General features: G+C 44.8%; 1 protein-coding gene across 2 annotated transcripts in view; it reads right to left on the bottom strand.

The window, feature by feature from the left end:
- Positions 1-1,208: 1,208 nt before the first annotated feature.
- The window catches only part of LOC140425196 (ATP-dependent translocase ABCB1-like), a 176,845-nt gene continuing 152,427 nt past the window's right edge, over positions 1,209-25,626 (bottom strand). For both annotated transcript variants that reach the window (XM_072509206.1, XM_072509205.1), the window contains one exon: positions 1,209-3,697. In XM_072509206.1, coding sequence (XP_072365307.1) covers positions 3,500-3,697 — 198 coding nt within the window. In that variant the 3' untranslated portion in view covers positions 1,209-3,499. The remainder of the gene's footprint in view (positions 3,698-25,626) is intronic.

Here is a 25,626-nt window from a genome sequence, read left to right as displayed (position 1 = left end):
TCACAGTAACTTCATTTGAAGCCTACTTGTGACAATAAGCAATTTTCATTTCATTTCATCTTGCACCAAACAGCGGAAGAATCCAGCCCTTGGTTGCAAAAAAGCTGTTGAGGCGAAGTTGAAAATTTCAAAACAGGGACTGAAAGATTTTTACTTGACGAAGGCATTGAGTGACATGAAACCAAAGTATGCAAATGGTGTTAAGATACAGATCAGCTCTAATCAATGAGACAGACTCAAGGAATTGAATGACCTTCTCCTGATCCTATGCGCCAATGTGTTAAATTAATGGGATTGGCACAGCAACAATGGGCGGAGTTTTTCGATTTTCTTCCAAGGTGTCAACTCAGACCAGAAAGGTTTTGTGTAGCCCGCTGGCTGTGCTGTTGGTTTTCCCGCTGAAATGTTAAACATTTCTGGGGGGGGGAGGGAAGAAAGCCAGGAGGCTGGCCCCACGACATTATGCTGGCATGGTTTTGGCGGGGGGAGGGGGGCATTCCAACGTGGGGGGATGTTACAGCGGGAGGCCCGCTAATTATATTAAAATTATTTTTAAAAGCTCCCATCATTGCATGGTGGGAACCCAGTTAGGTCACTGGCAGGGTGGGTGGGACACGCAAGCAGGGAAATCCTGTTTGCGTAAGAGCTATTTTGGGACTCCCCCTCGATTCTCCGCCCCCTCCGCCATTCCCGCCTGCCGAAAACAACGGAAAATGCTCCACCCAAAACGGCACTATCGTTCAATGATGTGAGATGGAGATTTTGTACGCCATGCTTGAGATTTGATATAAACTTCACCTGTAAATGTTATATCCTTAAAGCAAGTTTCAAGATATTTTGAGATGGCTCATTTATCCTAAGTGTGGAAAACGACTTAGAAAATCCTGAAATTGACAACCACAAACTGACATAGCCAAATCTCATTGGGTTAAAATATTTTATTGTTTATTTGTGTTAGAGTTAAAGGAAACCGATGGATATTTGTGCCAAATGCACTGAATGCTTGCTCATAACTTTACGATTGCGTGATGCTATTGCGGGCAGCACGGTAGCATGGTGGTTAGCATAATTGCTTCATAGCTCCAGGGTCCCAGGTTCAATTCCCGGCTTGGGTCACTGTCTGTGCGGAGTCTGCATGTTCTCCCTGTGTCTGCGTGGGTTTCCTCCGGGTGCTCCGGTTTCCTCCCACAGTCCAAAGATGTGCAGGTTAGGTGGATTGACTATGCTAAAATTGCCATTAGTGTCCAAAATTGCTCTTAGTGTTGGGTGGGGTTACTGTGTTATGGGGATAGGGTGGAGGTGTGGGCCTGGGTAGGGTACTTGTTCCAAGAGCCAGTGTAGACTCGATGGGCCGAATGGCCTCCTTCTGCTCTGCAAATTCTATGAAATTACCGCGTACAAAACATAGACCGTACAAAGTTCCACCCTTTTTTTCAAATGACATCTAATTAATTAATACGTAATTTGACCATTACAGATAAATTACTTTTTATTAAATGCTTCCTGTGGATTTAATGGAAGCATTAGTGAAGAAAAAGATCATTTATTTCCAAAGAATCAAATTGCTTGATTGAGAAAAGTGGACTATTTGAATTGATTCCAATAATAACAACTAATTGAGATCTAATTTTCCTTAGCAGTCTTCCCAATTTCAGGAAAATGGAAGCAAGAAAGTAGCAGGGATGAATGCCAGTGGAACTCTCTGATCAATGCTTGCAATGATCGTGGCCAATCAGTATGTCTACCCAAATATGCATTTATATATGAAATGTTCGCTCTGTTAATGCTGAGTGAAGGAACACCAGGATGTTTTTGTCATCTTGAGTTACTATGGCATGTGAGAAAAGAACTACATTTTGAAAGGTCCCTTTAAGCAATACAAGGATTGATCACATGCTGAGATCTTCCTTGGATATCTGAAGGCAACTGCTTTGGTCTGCTGCTACACTTGGCTGAGGCCTATAATGACTATTTCCAACACTTCTTCCCATGATGTGCTCCTGAATCCAGCCAAAATTACTCAAATTAGGCTTACCCAAAAAAAACCATGAGGTAACCTACCTTTATTGGTTGCAGGATCTTTGCCCTGAATTACATAAAAGTACAGATGGAGCCAAGTGTTTGATTGGATATATCAGTAGTGTCATAGTGTCATGTGAGAGTACTTTTAAGACATGGATGTTTAAGCAATGTACCTTTAAGAAAACAGTGATGTCAGAGAGTGGGTGGGGCTGAGGTCAGGTCAGCCATTTTGCAGTTTTGTTGTGCAGTTTTAAAAACAGCTGTGTGTCTGTGTTTTGCAGTGAGCTGTGATGTCTGCCATAAAAAAACATCTCTGGATCATTTGGGTGATTTAAACTCATAATTGTAAAGCCTTTAACCTGATGTGATTTTGTTTAAAGGTGTTAAGTCTCTTGGAAGTTTGAAGGAACATTTTAAGGAATTATTTACTGTTGCAATATTTTCTGAATTATCTTTGAAGTAAGGGGTTTTAAGAGATCCAATGTTTATTTAAGATGTTAAGTTGAGTTCATGGAATAAACAGTGTTTTGTGTTTAAAAACCCACGTGTCCATAATTGTAATCCCGTACCTAGGGAAAAAGCCGTGTGCTAGGAAAAGCAACAAATACATTAAAGGGAGAGGTTGGTTGAACTCCATAATACATTTTGGGGTTCTGAAAACGCCTCGCCCATAGTAGGTATAAACCTTTCGAGAATATGCTGACTGTCAAATGTTTCTTATGTGTGGGATGCAGCTGTCATCTTGTTAACCTGAGGGACAGGATTCTAACACTCCCTTGCCGGCAGGTTTGAAGGTGGGCTGGGTGGGGCACGTAAAATCCAGAGGATAGCCTTCCTGCCATCTACCCCGACCTGTCTGAAATTTTACAGGGGGGACTGGAGAGACTTTGCATACTCTTGGGCCTATTGAGGTGCTTAAGTGGCCAGTTAATGGCCACTTAAGAGTCTCATCCCACCCCTGCAAGTATCTTAAAAAGTAGATTTATAACTGACTGCAGAACATCCACAGTTGCCTGAGCACTTCTAAGATGTGGCACCTGCCGTGAATTCAAACAGGCATGACTCCATAGAAGAACTTCATCGAATCCCTCCATGCAAAAGGCCCATTGAGTCTACACCAGCCCTTCGAAAGAGCACTCTACCTAGGCCCAATTCCCTGCTCTATCCCCGTAACCTCGCGCATTGTACATGGCCAATCCACCTAACCTGCACATCTTTGGACACTAAGGGGCAATTTATCATGGCCAATCCACCTAACCTGCATATCTTTGGGCTGTGGGAGGAAACCAGACCATCCAGAGGAAACCCATGCAGACACAGGGAGAACATACATTAACCTGCTTCTTGGCAGTGATTTCATGCCTTTGAACCTTGGTGCACTTGGTAGTCAGATGAAGAGCTCACTCCCAAAATCAACCCCATTTTTTCATCAGTGCACAGTTAAAACCATTACTGCATACAAAATAATGATGCGATTTTATAGAATGACCTGGGCATTTACTAGATTATAGTAAGCCCCATGTTTCGCCAGCAGCTGCTCATGTGAACCCCGCTCTATTACTTTTCCATTGTCAATAACAGCTATCACATCTGCATTCTGCACTGTCGTCAGACGGTGAGCGATTACCACACAGGTCCTTCCTTCCCTTGCTTTGTCAAGAGTCTCCTGGACAATCTGAAAAATGAGGAATTTTATTTAGAAGGAGTTACTGCAACAAGTCAAATTTTAAATTTTAATGATTTTTGGCTGTTAATGCTAAAAATACATTGATAAAGATCTCCTCTGATTTAAGTAAAAAGAACATAAGAAATAGAAAGAAGAGTAGAGCAGATGGCCCCTCGAATCTAATCCTGATCTGATCTCGTCCCCAACTCCACCTACCTGTATATTCCTCATAAACCCCTCAGAATTATGAACCTGTCTATCTCAGTCTTGAATACATCCAATGATTCAGCCTCCATACTACTCTGGGTAGACTGTACCAAACTTTGATGATCATAAGGTGGGATTTTACAGCCCCTCCCACTGCCGGGATCATTCGGTGAAGGGAAACGGAATTTCCCCATAATTTTTCAGACTCTGACTGAAAGCCGGCTTGTCTCCCTCCAGATGCACTGTCTCGTTTTCAGACTGCATTTGAGCCACTGAGAAACATCAGTGGGCAGGGTTAATGTCATCAGTCTGGCAGGGCGGGGCTTGCTACAGCCTGCAACACTGGCTCGACACAGATCAGGGTGCCATCTTTAAAGCCAATGGCACAATCATTGGTGGCTCCCCTCTCCCCACCTCACGGGCAACAATCATCATGGCAGTATCGCCAGCACTCCCATCACTGCTGCTTCCCCCCGTGCCTGCAAGTTCCCCTCCCTCTCCCCATGGCTACTTTCTGCTTCAAAGGTGTCAGTGCTCCCCCCAATCACCACACATAACAGGAAACCCCCTTCAATTGGGACCCCTAGCGGGACCGCCCCGACACTGCCTCCAGCACAGGATCGCACTACCCCTGGCATAGGTTGGGACTGTCAGGTTCAACTTGCAGTGCCAATCTGTGCCGGGGGCAGTTGCAGGGATTTATCTCTCCCCGGGGGTCTATACTTAGCTTTGTGACCCCAGAGGGATCGCCTTGACTGATTCTCATTTTTCTGAACCTGTTGTAAACCTCGCCCACGTGATGTCACATTAGCGGGATATGAATATTCAATGAGAAGGGATCTTGTGGCAAGGGTGGAGCTTGATAAGTAAACAAGATTTATTTAAATGAGGTTCCCACCCTTTCTGGTGATGAACCTCATTACATCACTGGCGGAGTGCGTGGAAAATGTGCTTAGGTGTATCCCATGAGAATCCGCATTCTCGATTCTCATGGGATTTTCCACCCATGTCATTGTTCTCACTGGCAGCTAACACGGGCCGAAAATCACCGCCGAGATGTCAAACTTTCTGGTTGATGAACTTTCATCCGAACTGCCAATAAACATGAAAAGGAAAATAGAAAACGATGAAGGTGAATGAATTAAAAGAGACAAACAGAACTCCTGCTGGAAAGTGGAGTAGGACATCTTCAAAGTGAACACTCCTGGAAGAGAAGTGGTAGTTAGTTAAACATTAATACTAAAGGAAAATAGTGCAGATACTGGAAATCTGAAATAAACACAGAAAATGCTGCAAATACCAGAGGCCAGGCAGCAATCGTGGAGAGAAAAAGGAAGTGAACATTTCAAGCTGATTACTTTCATCAGAAGTGAAAAGTATGCTGTATGCTGCGGTGCATATATGGATATTATCTGGTGACCAGCACTCAGGGTTGTTTATGAGTTTTTACTGTGTGAAAATCTGCTGCTGCATTTTCCCATAACAGTGGCTATATGACAAAAACATTTAATTGACAAGAAACACGTGAAATAACAAACGTACTGTTATGGGCCAGGGTTTAGAGAACCCCAAAGTGTATCATGGAGTTCACCTGACCCACAACTTCTAATAGATTGTGGTTTGGGGAGCACACGGCCCACTCGACAGGTGTGGTGCAGCAGAAATGGGAAAGTATTTTTTAAAGCAAAACAATGTTTATTCTATGAACTCAAGTTAACCTTTTTAAAACATACAGCGATCATCATAGCAACCATTAATTCAAATACAACCCCCAAAGAATACAACACTAAGTAATGCTTTAAGCTTTCCTTTTAACATCCATACGACTTAAAAACACCTTTTACCAGAAGCACATCAGGTTCAAGTCACTACTGAAAACATTTATAATTCTGAATTTGCCAAATGATCAAGAGATAGTCTTTTGACGGCAGAGAGAACAGCAGTACAGCTGCTTGGTCTGGCATCAGCTCCAATACTGAAAACAAAACTAAAACACACCCTGCAGCAAACAGTCTCAAATGAAAGTAAACAGCTGACAGACAGCCCAGCTCCACCCACACTCTGACATCACTACAGTAATATGAGCAGACAAACATTTCTTAAAGCAACATTCTCATGACACCTCCTCCCAAGAAAAAAAAATAAACCATCAACTTCAAGATGGTTTCATTTTTCACCTTTTCACTATCCTTTAAGAAATGCACACAGTGAATATACTTTTTAGTTTCAAAAAACAACACACGCAAACAGGTATAATAATATAAACCATTTTTGTTCGTTCCTCCAACTGAAATCCTTTTCAATTAACAGTCTCTTTGAACAGGAAGGTCCCTGCATGATCCGTCCATTTTTCTACACCTCGGCATTTCTCTTTAAAGTCAGATACTTTAGCTCAATCTGATCGCAGAGTCCCTTGCAATTCTCCAACACAGGAGCATTGGTTATCACAGCTTTCAGGCCATCAAATTCCTGTTGAAAGTCCGCTAGCCACTGAAATTTTTGACGTTTCTTCAGCAAGTCCATCAGTGGAGCAATCATGCTACAAAACATTTGCACAAATGTTCGATCAAATCCACTCATGCCAAGAAATCGCATTATTTCCCTCCGTCTTGAGGGTATCGGAAATTCCTCAAGGAAAGTGACTTGGGCTTTTCCAAATTCACTTTTGACTAGGTTTATCACCAAACCTGCCTCCTGAAGTCGAGCGAACAACTCCATCAGATGTTTCAAATGTTCTATCCATGTCTGGCTGAAAATTACCAGATCGCCGATGTATACCGCACAATTGGGTAATCCTGAAACAAGTTTGTTAGTTAACCGTTGAAATGTGGCTGGTGCGTTTTTCAAACCAAATGGCATAACTTTGAATTGGTATGTACCATCTGGAGTCACAAAAGCTGAAATCTCATTCGCCCTTTCGGATAAAGGTACCTGCCAGTAATCTTTAAGTAAATCCAGTTTGGAAATAAAACCTGATTTCCCACTTTTTCAATGCAATCCTCCAAACGTGGGATAGGATAAGAGTCCGTTCTTGTAACTGCATTAACCTTTCTATAATCCATACACAACCGTTGGGTACCGTCTGGTTTTGGTACCATCACTATGGTTGAGCTCCTTTGGCTGCAACCTGCTTCAATTGTGCCATTTTTAAGCATACTCTCAATCTCTTTGTTAACCTGTGCCAATTTTAAAGGGTTAAGTCTGCATGGATGCTGTTTGATTGGAACAGCATTTCCCACATCTACATCATGGATAGCCATTTTAGTACTTCCCAATTTATCTCTACAAACTTGCCTATGTGATATCAATAACTCTTTCAGGTCAGTTCGTTTTTCCTCTTGAAGGGAACACAACAATTTATCCCAATTTTTAAGAACATCCTCATTTTCCAATTTAATTTGAGGTATGTCAAATTCACAGTCATCTGGATTTGGTTCGTCACTTTGAGTTAGAATCATTAAAACCTCCTCCTTTTTCTCTCCTTCCCTTTCAAAGTACCTTTTAAGCATATTCACATGACACACACGGTGAGTTTTCCTTCTAGCCGGCATTTTTACCACATAATTCACCTCACTTAATTTCCTTTCAATCTACAAACCTTGCTTTTAAAGGCTCACCTACCACTGGTAACAGCACTAAAACTTTACCTCCACTGGCAAAACTACGAACTTTCGATTTCTTGTCCGCTAACCGTTTCATCACGTTGTGCAACTTTAAGTGTTGTCTAGCCAATTCACCTGCTCTATTTAATCATTCTCTAAAATTTGACATGAAATCCAATAATGTAATTTCCGATTTCTCACTCACCAATTTTTCCTTAATCAATTTAAGTGCTCCTCTGACCTCATGAACAAAAATTAGTTCAAAATCTTGACACTAAGCCCTCAACATTGTCTTTAATGTCTGATGCCACCTTTCTAACGTTCCCTGCAATTCTGGATGGTACGCAGTTGATTTAAATTGTTTTATTCCTAAGCTATCCATAACTTCTTAAAATAACCTGGAGGTAAAATTTGATCCTTGATCCGATTGTATTTCTGTGGGTAGTCCATATCTAGTAAAGAATTTAAGTAACTCCTCCACAATCTTTTTAGCTGTAATATATTGTACTGGAATGGCCTCTGGAAACCTAGAAGACACATCCATTGCAGTCAAAAGATATTGATTCCCACTTTTTGTTTTAGGAAGCGATCCTACGTAATCAATTAGGACCCTAGTAAAAGGTTCCTCAAATGCTGGAAGAGGTATTAAGGGCGCTGGTTTTATCACTGCTTGAGGTTCCCCCATCACTTGACATGTGTGACATGATTGACAACATTTAACTACATCTTTATGTAGTCCAGGCCAATAAAAATGTTTTTGTATTTTAGCTTGAGTTTTCCTTATTCCCAAATGACCTCCCACTGGTACCTCATGTACAACTTGCAACACCTCCTTTCTATACCCTACCGGCAATACTACTTGATGAACTTCTGGCCACTTTTCATCCGCCTGCACATGTAAAGGTCTCCATTTTCTCATCAAGCTATCACTTTTACGGTAATAACTCTCTGGTATACACTCAGATTCCTCTTCCGTGTATGCTTTCTGATACATCTGTTTTATTTCTATATCTTTTTGTTGTAACTCCGCCAATTTTCCTGAAGTAAAAATATCCCGCCTCATCTTCCACCTGTTCTTGTTCTTTTTCAACCATCTGATCAAAAATTGTTTCTGATAATTGCACTTCAACGTCATCTTCACTCTTTGATTTCTCCTCTTGTCTTAACCTGTGACTTTGCAACCTTGTTACTACACAATCCAGAAAAATCCCAGGATATTCGTCCTTCAACACTTCAGTTGTCTGATTTTCCACTGGCTTATCAACCACAGTAGGCATCACTCCCACCTGCGATCCAGCTATATCATTACCCAAGATAAACTGTATTCCTGGATGAGATAGTTTCTCTATTGCTCCTACTACCACTTCACCACTCTTCACTGGACTTTCCAACCTTACCTTATATAATGGAACACTACTCCTCTCACCCTGAATTCCACATATTACCACCTTTTCTGGCAATATTCTTCCCAAACTACAGAACTCCTCACCTCTTACCATTAAAGATTGACTAGCTCCCGTATCTCTTAAAATTGTGACTTCTTTACCTGCTCCTCCTGATACACATGAGTTAAACTTTACCCACACAAGTAAATTCTTTAAAGACATCTGGCACCTTCTTATCAATCACCTCTTGATCAGGCTGTACAATCTTTTGCACCTCCTTCGCTTCACTTGGGCTTTCCTTTACCCCTTTAACAAACCCCACTGTCTTATCCTGTTTTACCACATCAGCCTTCCCAGTGCTTTTCTTCAACCAACAACACTGTGACTTTACATGGCCTAGTTTATTACAGTGAAAACATTTGAAACTTTTCATGTCTCTTCCACCCTCCTGGATTTCTTTTTAAATCTGAGGTACACTCTCCTTATTATCTCCCATCAGATCACCTTTGCCTTTACCACTTGAGTAACTCTCATGCCCCCAGATTCTATCCCTCACAGGCTGAAACTGATGTCGGAAGCCAAGCTTTGATTTATGAACTAATTCATAATCATCTGCCATTTATGCTGCTAATCTCACAGTTTTAACCCTCTGTTCTTCCACATGAGTTCTCACTACATCAAGAATTTAATTTTTAAACTTCTCCAAATGTATAATTTCTCTGAGAGCTTTATACGTTTGGTCTATTTTCAAAGCCCTTATCCACCTATCAAAATTACTCTGTTTGATCCTTTCAAACTCCATGTATGTTTGACCAAATTCTTTCCTTAAATTTCTAAACTTTTGTCTGTAGGCTTCAGGCACTAGTTCATAAGCACCAAAGATGGATTTTTTCACCTCCTCATACGACCCAGATACCTCCTTCGGTAGTGATGCAAACACTTCACTAGCTCTACCTACCAGCTTTGTTTGAATCAGTAACACACACAACAGAAAGAGAAAGAGAGAGGAAAATTTCATTTCATTTGTTTAGCCACCTTCTCAAATGAAATGAAAAAGTCTTCTACCACCTTCTCGTCAAACCTTGGCAATGCTTGGACATATTTAAATAGATTCCCACCAAGCCTTCGACTATGACGCTCCTTCTCACTATCCTCATCACTATCATCCAACTGTACGTTTCCCTTTACGTCTGCCAATTTTAACTGACTGTCATGTTTCATGGCCATTTTCTGAAGTTCAAACACTCTCTCTTTATCTTTTTCCCTGATCTGTATCACCCTTTCTCTTTCTTTTTGTTCTGCTAGGGCTCTTCTTTCTGTTTTCCTTTCTTCTCTCTCTTTTCCTCTCTCTCTTTCTCCTCTCCCTCTTTCTCTCTCTCATTTTTTCCCATCTCTCTCTCTTTTGTATTCAAGCAACTTTAATTCTTTCTCATGTTCCATTTGTTTAATTTGCAACTGAATTTTTGCTATTTCCAATGAACCAAACTGTATCTCAGGTAACTTTAAATGCTTAGCCACCGCCATAATGACCTCAACTTTTCGCATTTTGTCAGGTAATGTTAACATCAATGTTTTTGCCAAACCTAACAGTCTGCTTTTAGGCTCTGTCCGTAAGGTATGCGTGTGGCAGTCTCCCCCCAAAAAAACTTCAGAGTCTCTGAAAGAGCCATTGTCCACAACACACACCCTACTTAAACTAAAATACCACACCTGAAAAGCACCCACAATATGCTCACCCCTCACTGTCTTGAAGTTCACTAAGCCAGTCCAAGACTTTTATCCCGGACGAGCCCCCAATTTGTTATGGGCCAGGGTTTTGAGAACCCCAAAGTGTATCATGGAGTTCACCTGACCCACAACTTTTAATAGATTGTGGTTTGGGGAGCACACGGCCCACTCGACAGGTGTGGTACAGCAGAAATGGGAAAGTATTTTTTAAAGCAAAACAATGTTTATTCTCTGAACTCAAGTTAGCCTTTTTGAAACACACAGTGAACATCTTAGCAACCATTAATTCAAATACAACCCCCAAAGAATACATGACTAAGTAATGCTTTTAGCTTTCCTTATAACATCCATACGACTTAAAAGCACCTTTTACCAGAAGCACATCAGGTTAAAGTCACTACTGAAAACGTTATAATTCTGAATTCACCAAATGATCTAGAGATAGTCTTTTAATGGCAGAGAGAACAGCAGTACACCTGCTTGGTCTGGCTTCAGCTCCAACACTGAAAATGAAACTAAAACGCACCCTGCAGCAAACAGCCTAAAAAGAAAGTAAACAGCTGACAGACAGCCCAGCTCCACCCACACTCTGACATCACTGCAGTAATATGAGCAGCCAAACATTTCTTAAAGCGACATTCTCATGACAATACGATTTAGGAGCAACGGTAGACCATTCAGCAACTCAAGCCTGCTCCACTATTCAATAAGATCATGACTATTGAGATTGTGTCCTCAATGCGACTTTCATACTTACTCTCCAATACCACTTTATTCCCTTGCTAGTCAAGAATCTATCTATTTCTGCCTTGAAAATATTTAATGATCCTGACTACCACTTCTGGGGAAGAGTTCCACACTTACAAACCCTCTGAGAGAAAAACGTTCTCCTCATCGCTATCTTAAATGAGAGACCCCTTATTTTTAAACTATGTGCCATAGTTCTTGTCTCTCCCACTAGAGAAACATCCTCTTAGTAAAGCAGTCTGTCAAGTCCCCTCAGGGTCTTTTGTTTTTCAAGAAGATCACCCCTCATTCTTCTAAACTCCAATGGAGGCCAAACTTTCCTCATAAGGCAAACCCCTCATCCCAGGAATCAGCCCAGCTCACCTTCTCTGAACTTCCAATGCAAGAGGCCAACACTGCTAGGATGGCGACAGCAGTGGAGAGCATGGTGCACGATGTGTCCAAGGCATAGTTCAGTCAATTACGGCCATGGCCGAGCGCCTCAACACCATGTCCGAGCCGCTGCGGAGCATGTCCCAGTCGCAGGTTGGCATTGCTGAGACACTCCAGTGCATGTCCCACTCACTGAGGAGCATCACCGAGGACTGCAGACATTGGGGAGTCTGCAGGGCTGGGAGAGCCAGATGACGCAGGGACAGCCGGGGCTCATCCTGCTGTCCCTCTGTCCTGAAGTGACCTTCAGGGCCCTACGGGCACCGACAGGGAGAAGCGGCCGGCAACCCGGAACTATCCTGTGGAGTACCAATAGTGGCCACCAGCTCCCCAAGTTCCTCCCCCTTGACAGCGCCGCAAACAGGGTGGCATGGTGGGGCATGTGCCACCAGCATGTGGGCCGGGGCCCTCCAGCCCCAGGGCCCCAGAGGACATCCACCAGGGGCATCGAAAGGCACAGGACGCGGTAGGCAGTACATTACCTCCACTTTTGATGTGCATCCTGGGGATACACCTAAACGCAGCAGTAGAGCACAGAAGGCTAAGTTGGTTGAGGATCACAGAGGGCACTAGGCGGGAAGGGGTTACGTGGGGTGTGGAAGGTGGGGCAGCACCATCTCCCCCTCTCCCCCACCGTTCTTCCACTAGAGATAGTTGGGGACACATATGTATAGCATTAAAAGATGACACCTATGGCACTTTCTTCTGCAAGGTGGGCTAACCACCAACCCCATGCCCAGGCATCACCAAACACTGCCTTCGACAGTGACCCACTGACAGCTCCAACACACAGTCCCATCACCCTAGAGTGATGTTACACAGACCCTGGGAAGGTAAAACAGGGTGGTTGGGGGGCTGGGGGGAGGGGGGATGCAATTTTTTTCTTTATTCCTTTATGGGATGAGGGCTTCGCTGGCTGGGCCAGCATTTATGCCCATCCCTGAGGGCATTTAAGAGTCAACCACATTGCTGTGGATCTGGAGTCACATGTAAGCCAGATTGGGTAAGGCTGGCAGATTTCCTCCCAAAAGACATGAGTGAACAAGATGGGTTTTTCTTTTATGACAATTGACATTGGTTTCATGGTCACCGTTAGACTTTCAATGTCAGATTTGTCTTTATTGAATTTGAATTCCACTATCTGCCCTGGTGGGATTCCAACCCAGGTCCCCAGAGCATTACCCTGGGTCTCTGGATTACTAATCCAGCGACGATACCACTACGTCACTGCCTCCCTGAGGGAGGGTGGGAGGGAAAGGAATAGGGGGGAAGGGGGGGGGGGGAAAGGAGGAGAGGGAGTGGGAGAAGGGTGGGGGTGGGGGTGAGATGACGGACAAAGCCACGTCCTATGTGAAGCACAGTAAGAAGTCTTGCAACACCAGGTTAAAGTCCAACAGGTTTGTTTCGAATCACTAGCTTTCGGAGCACTGCTCCTTCCTCGAGTAAAGGAGCAGCGATGTCTATCTGCAATTATACAGGGCCTTGGTGAGGCCACACCTGGAATATTGTGTGCTGTCCTGGTCTCCTTATCTGAGGAAGGATGTTCTTGCTGTAGAGAGAGTGCAGCGAAGGTTTACCAGACTGATTCCTGGGAGGCGGGACTGATGTATGAGGAGAGATTTAATTGGTTAGGATTGTATTCGCTGGAGTTTAGAAGATCTCAGAGAAAGCTATCAAATTCTAACAGGACTGGACTGGGTAGATGCAGGAGGAAGTTCCCGACCGTGGGTGTGCCCAGAACCAGGGGTCACAGTCTGAGGATATGGGGTAAAACATTTAGTTCAGAGATGAGGGGAAATTTCTTCACCCAAAGAGTGATCGGACTGTGGAATTCTTTACCACAGGAAGTAGTCGAGGCTAAAACATTGCATGTTTTCAAGAAGCAGTTATATATAGCACTTAGGGCAAAGGGGATCAAAGGATATGGGAGGAAAGCAGTATTAGGCTATTGAGTTGGATGATCAGCCATGATCATAATGATTGGTGGTGCAAGCTCGAAGGGCTAAACATTCTCCGCCTGCTTCTATTTTCTATGTTTCTATGTTTATTGTGTAGACAAAATAGCAGTCAATTCGAACACAAATTGAGCAAAATCTCATTTAAAAAAATATAACTTTAGAGTACCCAATTATTTTTTTCCAATTAAGGGGCAATTTAGCGTGTCCAATCCACCTAACCTGCACATTTTTGGGTTGTGGGGATGAGACCCACGCAGACACGGAGAGAATGTGAAAACACCACACGGAGAGTGACCCGGGACTGGAATCGAACCCGGGTCGTCAGCGCCGTTGGCAGCAATGGGGAGGACAAGTGGATAGCACTGTGGCTTCACAGCGCCAGGGTCCCAGGTTTGATTTCCTGCTGGGTCACTGTCTGTGCGGAGTTTGCACGTTCTCCCAGTGTCTGTGTGGGTTTCCTCCAGGTGTTCTGGTTTCCTCCCACAGTCCAAAGACGTGCAGGTTAGGGAGATTGGCCATGACAAATTGCCCTTAGTTACCAAAAAGATTAGGAGGGGTTATTGGGTTACGGGGATAGGGTGGAAGTGAGGGCTTAAGTGGGTCAGTGCAGACTCAATGGGCTGAATGGCGTCCTTCTGCACTGTATGCTCTATGTTCAATGCTGACCACTGCATCACCGCGCCACCCTTGAATTGAGAGAAATCTCATAAACAGCAAATCAAACCAACAAATAGTTGTGGTGGTGTGGGATGTGGGAGAACTGCTCACCAGGACATCCAAAAAAAACCTGCTTTTTTTGACTAATGCTCTTGGATTGATCACCTGAGAAAGATGATTGAGCCACTCCCTCAGTACTGCACCATGCTATCAGTCTGAAGTATATATCCAAACCCAAGACAGTGTGACTGAATCAATACATTTTTTACTCAAAGGTGAGAGCGCTAATTAGTAGTTACTCAAATGCAAATAGTGTGCGGGCTGCTAGCCCTGTTTTGGACAAATTCCTGGAGGTTTGATCACCTCCTGCCTCATACAACCACCACACTCCGCCAAATAGACTTTTCCCCACCCCCAATAATTGTCATAATGAATCAACAAAAAGGTTTAAAAAAAATGAAGAAAAACAATTTATTTCAACAGCTCTGTGATTTTCTTTTTCCTGTGTTGTTTGCAGTCGTGTCCAGAAGACTAATTTGTAATTCTCGAACACTTCAGGACCAGGGAAGAGTGACAACCCTAACTCGTGTACAAAATGTATTTTTCTATCTACCGTTCTCTTCATGATTTGCTTCAGTCTTCTGTGTGCTGTTGTGAGGTCTGTAGGAATGCTACAAACAACTGCCTGAGTTTCTCCAGCAACTGAGCACATTCCAATAAAACAAGCCTATCAGGTTTCAATCACTGCTCCCAGTCAACATTAACATTCCTGAATGAGGTGTTTTTTCCCCCTAATATGCAAATCTTGTGTCACTTTGGATGATTCTCAAGGTTTTCTTGAGGTGAAGTGTTTATTTTGCTGTTTCTAAATCGGATGCCTAAATATGGATTGTTCTTTGCAAGGGACCTCTTCAGCCAGATGTTTTTTGAGCCTCGACCACAGCAGTGCCTTATCCTCAAATTCTGGGTCTCATGCCAGCTGCAAGCCAAACTGTCCGGCATGCTAAAAGCAGCTGTTGAGTCAGGCCATCCTTTAAGCTATATTTCCTGTGTTGCTGGTTTTAGCAAGTCCCAGCAGATTAACATTTGGTGTGCAGCTGGCTGCACAAGACTCATGCTTCAGAATCCCGTGGCATTCGTGAAGGCCTGACACAATGCAGATGTTGCTTCGGCGATTCATTTGGATGCTCAAAGATTGGCATCGCAAACATCCTGCCGGGATGCTAGAATTAAGCTGATCAAGCAGGCTAATTGAAATGACCACACACCTCCAGCAACAACTTGTACTTATATAGGGTTTAAATATTAAAAAATCACAAAGTGCTTCACAGAAGAGCTAGCTGACCAAATTTGGCAATGAGCCAAGCAAGGAGACACCAGTAACCAAAAGCTGCCTTTTAACTCCTGGAATGTGGGCATCACTACCAAAGCTAGCATTTACTGTCCATCTCCGGGATCTGGCACCCGCTGGGTCCCCACCCACAACGGTCACCACCCTGACCTGGTACCGTCCCCTCCCCCTCCCTCGCCCCTGCGCCGCCCACCCTCCCACCAGTGAACCTCACCGCGGCCCCCACCCGAGCAGCATCCGTCCCCTCTCCGGATCCACTACTGGGTGACGAAGGAGAGGACAACACGCTCCCGGAGTCGCAGGTGACCACATCGGCGCCCACACCACCACCAGGAGTGAGGCGATCGCAGCGGAGGGTCAAAGCCACCGACAGACTCAATCTGTAACGTTGTTTTTCACCCCCGCTGAACTTTATTTAAACAGGGGGTGAATGTGGTAAACACCACTGGTAAGGCACTACGCGTATTACGGTACTGCTACTGTACTATAGGTAACACAGTAAAGCCCAGCCTGTTGGCTCCTCCCAGCAGACGACGTCTAAAAGTGTATGCTCTCCTGCGTTGCTCCCATTCTGGTTCCAACTGCAGGAAGCTCAATATCTTGTGCAATAAAGCCTCAATAGTCTCGCCATTTTTGTCTCGTGGTCATTGATGATACATCACAAGGTTAGCATTTACTGTCCATCACTGCCAAAGCTATCATTTACTGTGCATCAGCATTTACTGTCCATCACTGCCACGGTTAGCATTTACTGTCCATCGTTGCCAAGGTTAGCATTTGCTGTCCATCGTTGTCAAGGTTAGCATTTACTGTCCATCACTGCCAAAGCTATCATTTACTGTGCATCAGCATTTACTGTCCATTGTTGCCAAGGTTAGCATTTACCGTCCATCATTGCCAAGGTTAGCATTTACTGTCCACACTGCCAAGGTCAGCATTTACTGGTGTAGCCATCTCAGATGGTCACCTGCAAAGGGCCATGGGAATTATGGCCAACCAAGGGCTCAGACAGACTCAGAGCTTCTGTGTGTATTTGCCACCCCGATAGCTAGATGCGATCGAAACCCCCGCTCGTTTGCATTCTAATGGCCCATTTACCCAGAACTGTACTCCGGTAACCAATACAGATACAGACTAATCGGCGCCACACCCTTTACTCAGGGAGCCCAAACAGTCAAGGTCAATGACCGCTAAGGACACGCCCAGCCATTAAGGCACCCGCCACTTTATTGGCCAAAATCGAAGGCAGTGATCAAAGCCTGTCGAATTATTGGGTCCAACTTAAGAATCGCCCCAAGGAGTGCGAAATCCCAGAGGGATAAGAGACACAGCCATGTGCTTGGTCTCTCTTCGATCCAGCCTGTGCCAACCCAAGTGCAGCATAACGACCAGGCAGACAAGTTCAAGATCAACGATCGCTACCAGACGGGTGAGTCCAGCAGAAACAGAGCCACTTCTTCCACCCAGACATGCAAGATCCGGACAAAGGCCTTGTCCACCTGCATAGAGCCGGCTGCCCTGAAGTTAAGTATAGGTTATTGTAGTTGTTAGGTGTAGTGTAAATTGTAGTGTTTTGTGCTGCATGTCGAAGTAATCCTTGTGTGTAAATAAACTATCTTTGAACTTGAACTGACTAACTGGTTGTTTGGTCCTTTGATCGACATCCGGTAAAGCCTTGTGGTGGTATCATTTGATACCTGGCAACTCTAAAGAGCATCATTATAATTGGCAACATTATTGGCGACTGCGGTGCCGATTGGAAACACTGTCCATCCCTGCCAAGGCCAGCACTTACTGTCCATCACTGGCAAGGCCAACATTTACTGTCCATCACTGCCAAGGCGAGCATTTACTGTACATCAGTGCCAAGGTCAGCATTTACTGTCCATCAGCATTTACTGTGCATCACTGCCAAGGTCAGCATTTACTGTCCATCACTGCCAAAGTTAGCATTTACTCTGCATCACTGCCAAGGCCAGCGTTTACTGTCCATCACTGCCAAGGCCAGCACTTACAGCCATCAGCATTTACTGTTCATCACTGCCAAGGTCAGCATTTACTGTCCATCACTGCCAAGGTTAGCATTAACTGTCCATCACTGCCAAGGCCAGCATTTACTGTCCATCAGCATTTACTGTCTATAGATGCCAAGGCCAGCATTTACTGTCCATCAGCATTTACTGTGCATCACTGCCAAGGTCAGCATTTACTGTCCATCACTGCCAAGGTTAGCATTTACTGTCCATCACTGCCAAGGTCAGCATTTACTGTCCATCACTGCCAAGGCCAGCATTTACTGTCCATCACTGCCAAGGTTTCCATTTACTGTGCATCACTGCCAAGGTCAGCATTTACTGTCCATCACTGCCAAGGTCAGCATTTACTGTCTATCAGCATTCACTGTCCATCACTGCCAAGGTCAGCATTTACTGTCCATCACTGCCAAGGTCAGCATTTACTGTCCATCACTGCCAAGGTCAGTATTTACTGTCTATCAGCATTCACTGTCCATCACAGCCAATGTCAGCATTTACTGTCCATCAGTTTTTACTGTCCATCACTGCCAAGGCCAGCATTTACTGCCCATCACAGCCAAGGTCAGCATTTACTGTCCATCACTGCCAAGGTCAGCATTTACTGTCCATCAGCATTTACTGTCCATCACTGCCAAGGCCAGCATTTACTGTCCATCACTGCCAAGGCCAGCATTTACTGTCCATCAGTTTTTACTGTCCATCACTGCCAAGGCCAGCATTTACTGTCCATCACAGCCAAGGTCAGCATTTACTGTCCATCAGCATTTACTGTGCATCACAGCCAAGGACAGCATTTACTGTCCATCAGTTTTTACTGTCCATCACTGCCAAGGCCAGCATTTACTGTCCATCACAGCCAAGGTCAGCATTTACTGTCCATCAGCATTTACTGTCCATCACTGCCAAGGTCAGCATTTACTGTCCATCAGCATTTACTGTCCATCACAGCCAAGGTCAGCATTTACTGTCCATCACTGCCAAGGCCAGCATTTACTGTCCATCAGTTTTTACTGTCCATCACTGCCAAGGTTAGCATTTACTGTCCATCACTGCCAAGGTCAGCATTTACTGTCCATCAGTTTTTACTGTCCATCACTGCCAAGGTCAGCATTTACTGTCCATCACTGCCAAGGCCAGCATTTACTGTCCATCACTGCCAAGGTTAGCATTTACTGTCCATCACTGCCAAGGTCAGCATTTACTGTCCATCAGCATTTACTGTGCATCACTGCCAAAGTCAGCATTTACTGTCCATCACTGCCAAGGCCAGCATTTACTGTCCATCACTGCGAAGGCCACCATTTACTGTCCATCACTGCCAAGGCCAGCATTTACTATCCATCACTGCCAAGGCCACCATTTACTGTCCATCACTGCCAAGGTGAGCATTTACTGTCCATCCCTGCCAAAGTTAGCATTTACTGTCCATCACTGCCAAAGTTAGCATTTACTGTCCATCACTGCCAAGGTTAACATTTATTGTCCATCACTGCCAAGGTTAGCATTTACTGTCCATCACTGCCAAGATTAGCATTTACTGTCCATCACTGCCAAGGTTAGCATTTACTGTCCATCACTGCCAAGGTTAACATTTACTGTCCATCACTGCCAAGGTCAGCATTTACTGTCCATCACTGCGAAGTGAGCATTTACTGTCCATCCCTGCCAAAGTTAGCATTTACTGTCCATCACTGCCAAGGCCAGCATTTACTGCCCATCACTGCCAAGGTCAGCATTTACTGTCCATCACTGCCAAGGTCAGCATTTACTGTCCATCAATGCCAAGGTCAGCATTTACTGTCCATCACTGCCAAGGCCAGCATTTACTGTCCATCAGCATTTACTGTCCATCACTGCCAAGGTTAGCATTTACTGTCTATCATTGCCAAAGTTAGCATTTACTGTCCATCACTACCAAGGTCAGCATTTACTGTCCATCACTGCCAAGGTCAGCATTTACTGTCCATCAGCATTTACTGTGCATCACTGCCAAGGCCAGCATTTACTGTCCATCACTGCCAAGGTTAGCATTGACTGTCCATCACAAGCAAGGTCAGCATTTACTGTCCATCACTGCCAAAGTTAGCATTTACTGTCCATCACTGCCAATGTTAGCATTTACTCTGCATCACTGCCAAGGCCACATTTACTGTCCATCAGCATTTACTGTCCATCACTACCAAGGTCAGCATTTACTGTCCATCACTGCCAAAGTTAGCATTTACTCTGCATCACTGCCAAGGCCACATTTACTGTCCATCACTGCCAAGGCCAGCATTTACTGTCCATCAGCATTTACTGTCTACAGATGCCAAGGCCAGCATTTACTGTCCATCAGCATTTACTGTGCATCACTGCCAAGGTCAGCATTTACTGTCCATCACTGCCAAGGTTAGCATTTACTGTCCATCACTGCCAAGGTCAGTATTTACTGTCCATCACTGCCAAGGCCAGCATTTACTGTCCATCACTGCCAAGGTTTCCATTTACTGTGCATCACTGCCAAGGTCAGCATTTACTGTCCATCACTGGCAAGGCCAACATTTACTGTGCATCACTGCCAAGGCCCGCATTTACTGTCCATCACTGCCAAGGTTAGCATTTACTGTCCATCACTGCCAAGGTCAGCATTTACTGTCCATCACTGCCAAGGTCAGCATTTACTGTCTATCAGCATTTACTGTCCATCACTGCCAAGGTCAGCATTTACTGTCCATCAGCATTTACTGTGCATCACAGCCAAGGCCAGCATTTACTGCCCATCACTGCCAAGGTCAGCATTTACTGTCCATCAGCATTCACTGTGCATCACTGCCAAGGTCAGCATTTACTGTCTATCAGCATTTACTGTGCATCACTGCCAAGGCCAGCATTTACTGTCCATCAGCATTTACTGTCCATCACTGCCAAGGTCAGCATTTACTGTCCATCAGCATTTACTGTGTATCACTGCCAAGGCCAGCATTTACTGTCTATCATTGCCAAGGTTAGCATTTACTGTCCATCACTGCCAAGGTCAGCATTTACTGTCCATCACTGCCAAGGTCAGCATTTACTGTCCATCAGCATTTACTGTGCATCACTGCCAAGGCCAGCATTTACTGTCCATCACTGCCAAGGTTAGCATTTACTGTCCATCACAAGCAAGGTCAGCATTTACTGTCCATCACTGCCAAGGTCAGCATTTACTGTCCATCAGCATTTACTGTCCATCACTGCCAAGATCAGCATTTACTGTCCATCAGCATTTACTGTGCATCACTGCCAAAGGTCAGCATTTACTGTCCATCACTGCCAAGGTTAGCATTTACTGTCCATCACTGCCAAGGCCAGCATTTACTGTCCATCAGCATTTACTGTCCATCACTGCCAAGGTCAGCATTTACTGTCCATCAGCATTTACTGTGTATCACTGCCAAGGCCAGCATTTACTGTCTATCATTGCCAAGGTTAGCATTTACTGTCCATCACTGCCAAGGTCAGCATTTACTGTCCATCACTGCCAAGGCCAGCATTTACTGTCCATCAGTGCCAAGGTCAGCATTTACTGTCCATCAGCATTTACTGTGCATCACTGCCAATGTCAGCATTTACTGTCCATCACTGCCAAGGACAGCATTTACTGTCCATCACTGCGAAGGCCACCATTTACTGTCCATCACTGCCAAGGTCAGCATTTAGTGTCCATCACTGCCAAGGTGAGCATTTACTGTCCATCCCTGCCAAAGTTAGCATTTACTGTCCATCACTGCCAAAGTTAGCATTTACTGTCCATCACTGCCAAAGTTAGCATTTATTGTCCATCACTGCCAAGGTTAGCATTTACTGTCCATCACTGCCAAGATTAGCATTTACTGACCATCACTGCCAAGGTTAGCATTTACTGTCCATCACTGCCAAGGTCAGCATTTACTGTCCATCACTGCGAAGTGAACATTTACTGTCCATCCCTGCCAAAGTTAGCATTTACTGTCCATCACTGCCAAGGTCAGCATTTACTGTCCATCACTGCCAAGGTCAGCATTTACTGTCCATCAGCATTTACTGTCCATCACTGCCATGGTCAGCATTTACTGTCTACCATTGCCAAGGTTAGCATTTACTGCCCATCAGAGCCAAGGTCAGCATTTACTGTCCATCACTGCCAAGGTCAGCATTTACTGTCCATCACTGCCAAGGTCAGCATTTACTGTCCATCAGCATTTACTGTCCATCACTGCCATGGTCAGCATTTACTGTCTACCATTGCCAAGGTTAGCATTTACTGTCCATCACTGCCAAGGTCAGCATTTACTGTCCATCAGCATTTACTGTCCATCACTGCCAAGGTCAGCATTTACTGTCCATCACAAGCAAGGTCAGCATTTACTGTCCATCACTGCCAAAGTTAGCATTTACTGTCCATCACAAGCAAGGTCAGCATTTACTGTCCATCAGCATTTACTGTCCATCACTGCCAAGGTCAGCATTTACTGTCCATCACAAGCAAGGTCAGCATTTACTGTCCATCACTGCCAATGTTAGCATTTCCTGTCGTTCACTGCCAAGGTCAGCATTTACTGTCCATCAGCATTTACTGTCCATCACTACCAAGGTCAGCATTTACTGTCCATCACTGCCAACGTTAGCATTTACTCTGCATCACTGCCAAGGCCAGCATTTACTGTCCATCACTGCCAAGGCCAGCACTTACTGTCCATCAGCATTTACTGTCTATCACTGCCAAGGCCAGCATTTACTGTCCATCAGCATTTACTGTCCATCACTGCCAAGGCCAGCATTTACTGTCCATCAGCATTTACTGTGCATCACTGCCAAAGGTCAGCATTTACTGTCCATCACTGCCAAGGTTAGCATTTACTGTCCATCACTGCCAAGGCCAGCATTTACTGTCCATCACTGCCAAGGTTTCCATTTACTGTGCATCACTGCCAAAGGTCAGCATTTACTGTCCATCACTGCCATGGTCAGCATTTACTGTCCATCACTGCCAAGGCCAGCATTTACTGTCCATCACTGCCAAGGTTTCCATTTACTGTGCATCACTGCCAAGGTCAGCATTTACTGTCCATCACTGGCAAGGCCAACATTTACTGTGCATCACTGCCAAGGCCCGCATTTACTGTCCATCACTGCCAAGGTTAGCATTTACTGTCCATCACTGCCAAGGTCAGCATTTACTGCCCATCACTGCCAAGGTCAGCATTTACTGTCCATCAGCATTTACTGTGCATCACTGCCAAGGTCAGCATTTACGGTCTATCAGCATTTACTGTGCATCACTGCCAAGGCCAGCATTTACTGTCCATCAGCATTTACTGTCCATCACTGCCAAGGTCAGCATTTACTGTCCATCACTGCCAAGGCCAGCATTTACTGTCCATCAGCATTTACCGTCCATCACTGCCAAGGTCAGCATTTACTGTCTATCATTGCCAAGGTTAGCATTTACTGTCCATCACTGCCAAGGTCAGCATTTACTGTCCATCACTGCCAAGGTCAGCATTTACTGTCCATCAGCATTTACTGTGCATCACTGCCAAGGCCAGCATTTACTGTCCATCACTGCCAAAGTTAGCATTTACTGTCCATCACAAGCAAGGTCAGCATTTACTGTCCATCACTGCCAAGGCCAGCATTTACTGTCCATCACTGCCAAGGTCAAAATTTACTGTGCATCAGCATTTACTGTGCATCACTGCCAAGGCCAGCATTTACTGTCCATCAGTGCCAAGGTCAGCATTTACTGTCCATCAGCATTTACTGCACATAACTGCCAAAGTCAGCATTTACTGTCCATCACTGCCAAGGCCAGCATTTACTGTCCATCACTGCGAAGGCCACCATTTACTGTCCATCACTGCCAAGGTCAGCATTTACTGTCCATCACTGCCAAGGTGAGCATTTACTGTCCATCCCTGCCAAAGTTAGCATTTACTGTCCACCACTGCCAAGGTCAGCATTTACTGTCCATCACTGCCATGGTCAGCATTTACTGTCCATCACTGCCAAGGCCAGCATTTACTGTCCATCACTCCGAAGGCCTCCATTTACCGTCCATCACTGCCAAGGTCAGCATTTACTGTCTATCATTGCCAAGGTTAGCATTTACTGTGCATCACTGCCAAGGTCAGCATTTACTGTCCATCACTGCCAAAGTTAGCATTTACTCTGCATCACTGCCAAGGCCAGCATTTACTGTCCATCACTGCCAAGGCCAGCACTTACTGTCCATCAGCATTTACTGTCCATCACTGCCAAGGCCAGCATTTACTGTCCATCAGCATTTACTGTGCATCACTGCCAAAGGTCAGCATTTACTGTCCATCACTGCCAAGGTTAGCATTTACTGTCCATCACTGCCATGGTCAGCATTTACTGTCCATCACTGCCAAGACCAGCATTTACTGTCCATCACTGCCAATGTTTCCATTTACTGTGCATCACTGCCAAGGTCAGCGTTTACTGTCCATCACTGGCAAGGCCAACATTTACTGTGCATCACTGCCAAGGCCCGCATTTACTGTCCATCACTGCCAAGGTCAGCATTTACTGTCCATCACTGCCAAGGTCAGCATTTACTGTCCATCAACATTTACTGTGCATCACTGCCAAGGTCAGCATTTACTGTCCATCACTGCCAAGGTCAGCATTTACTGTCCATCAGCATTTACTGTCCATCACTGCCAAGGTCAGCATTTACTGTCCATCACTGCCAAGGTCAGCATTTACTGTCCATCAGCATTTACTGTGCATCACAGCCAAGGCCAGCATATACTGTCCATCAGCATTTACTGCCCATCACTGCCAAGGTCAGCATTTACTGTCCATCAGCATTTACTGTGCATCACTGCCAAGGTCAGCATTTACTGTCTATCAGCATTTACTGTGCATCACTGCCAAGGCCAGCATTTACTGTCCATCAGCATTTACTGTCCATCACTGCCAAGGTCAGCATTTACTGTCCATCACTGCCAAGGCCAGCATTTACTGTCCATCAGCATTTACCGTCCATCACTGCCAAGGTCAGCATTTACTGTCTATCATTGCCAAGGTTAGCATTTACTGTCCATCACTGCCAAGGTCAGCATTTACTGTCCATCAGCATTTACTGTGCATCACTGCCAAGGCCAGCATTTACTGTCCATCATTGCCAAGGTTAGCATTTACTGTCCATCACAAGCAAGGTCAGCATTTACTGTCCATCACAGCCAAGGCCAGCATTTACTGTCCATCACTGCCAAGGTCAGCATTTACTGTCCATCAGCATTTACTGCGCATAACTGCCAAAGTCAGCATTTACTGTCCATCACTGCCAAGGCCAGCATTTACTGTCCATCACTGCGAAGGCCACCATTTACTGTCCATCACTGCCAAGGCCAGCATTTACTGTCCATCACTGCGAAGGCCACCATTTACTGTCCATCACTGCCAAGGTGAGCATTTACTGTCCATCCCTGCCAAAGTTAGCATTTACTGTCCACCACTGCCAAAGTCAGCATTTACTGTCCATCACTGCCAAGGCCAGCATTTACTGTCCATCACTCCGAAGGCCTCCATTTACCGTCCATCACTGCCAAGGTCAGCATTTACTGTCTATCATTGCCAAGGTTAGCATTTACTGTCCATCACTGCCAAGGTTAGCATTTACTGTCCATCAGCATTTACTGTCCATCACTGCCAAGGTTAGCATTTACTGTCCATCAGCATTTACTGTGCATCACTGCCAAGGCCAGCATTTACTGTCCATCACTGCCAAGGTTAGCATTTACTGTCCATCACTGCCAAGGTCAGCATTTACTGTCCATCAGCATTTACTGTGCATCACTGCCAAG

Source organism: Scyliorhinus torazame, chromosome 6 (assembly GCF_047496885.1).
Source record: "Scyliorhinus torazame isolate Kashiwa2021f chromosome 6, sScyTor2.1, whole genome shotgun sequence".
Classification (NCBI taxonomy): Eukaryota; Metazoa; Chordata; class Chondrichthyes; order Carcharhiniformes; family Scyliorhinidae; genus Scyliorhinus; species Scyliorhinus torazame.
The sequence above is the reverse complement of the archived record's forward strand: the minus strand, read 5'-3'. Positions and strand labels throughout refer to the sequence as shown.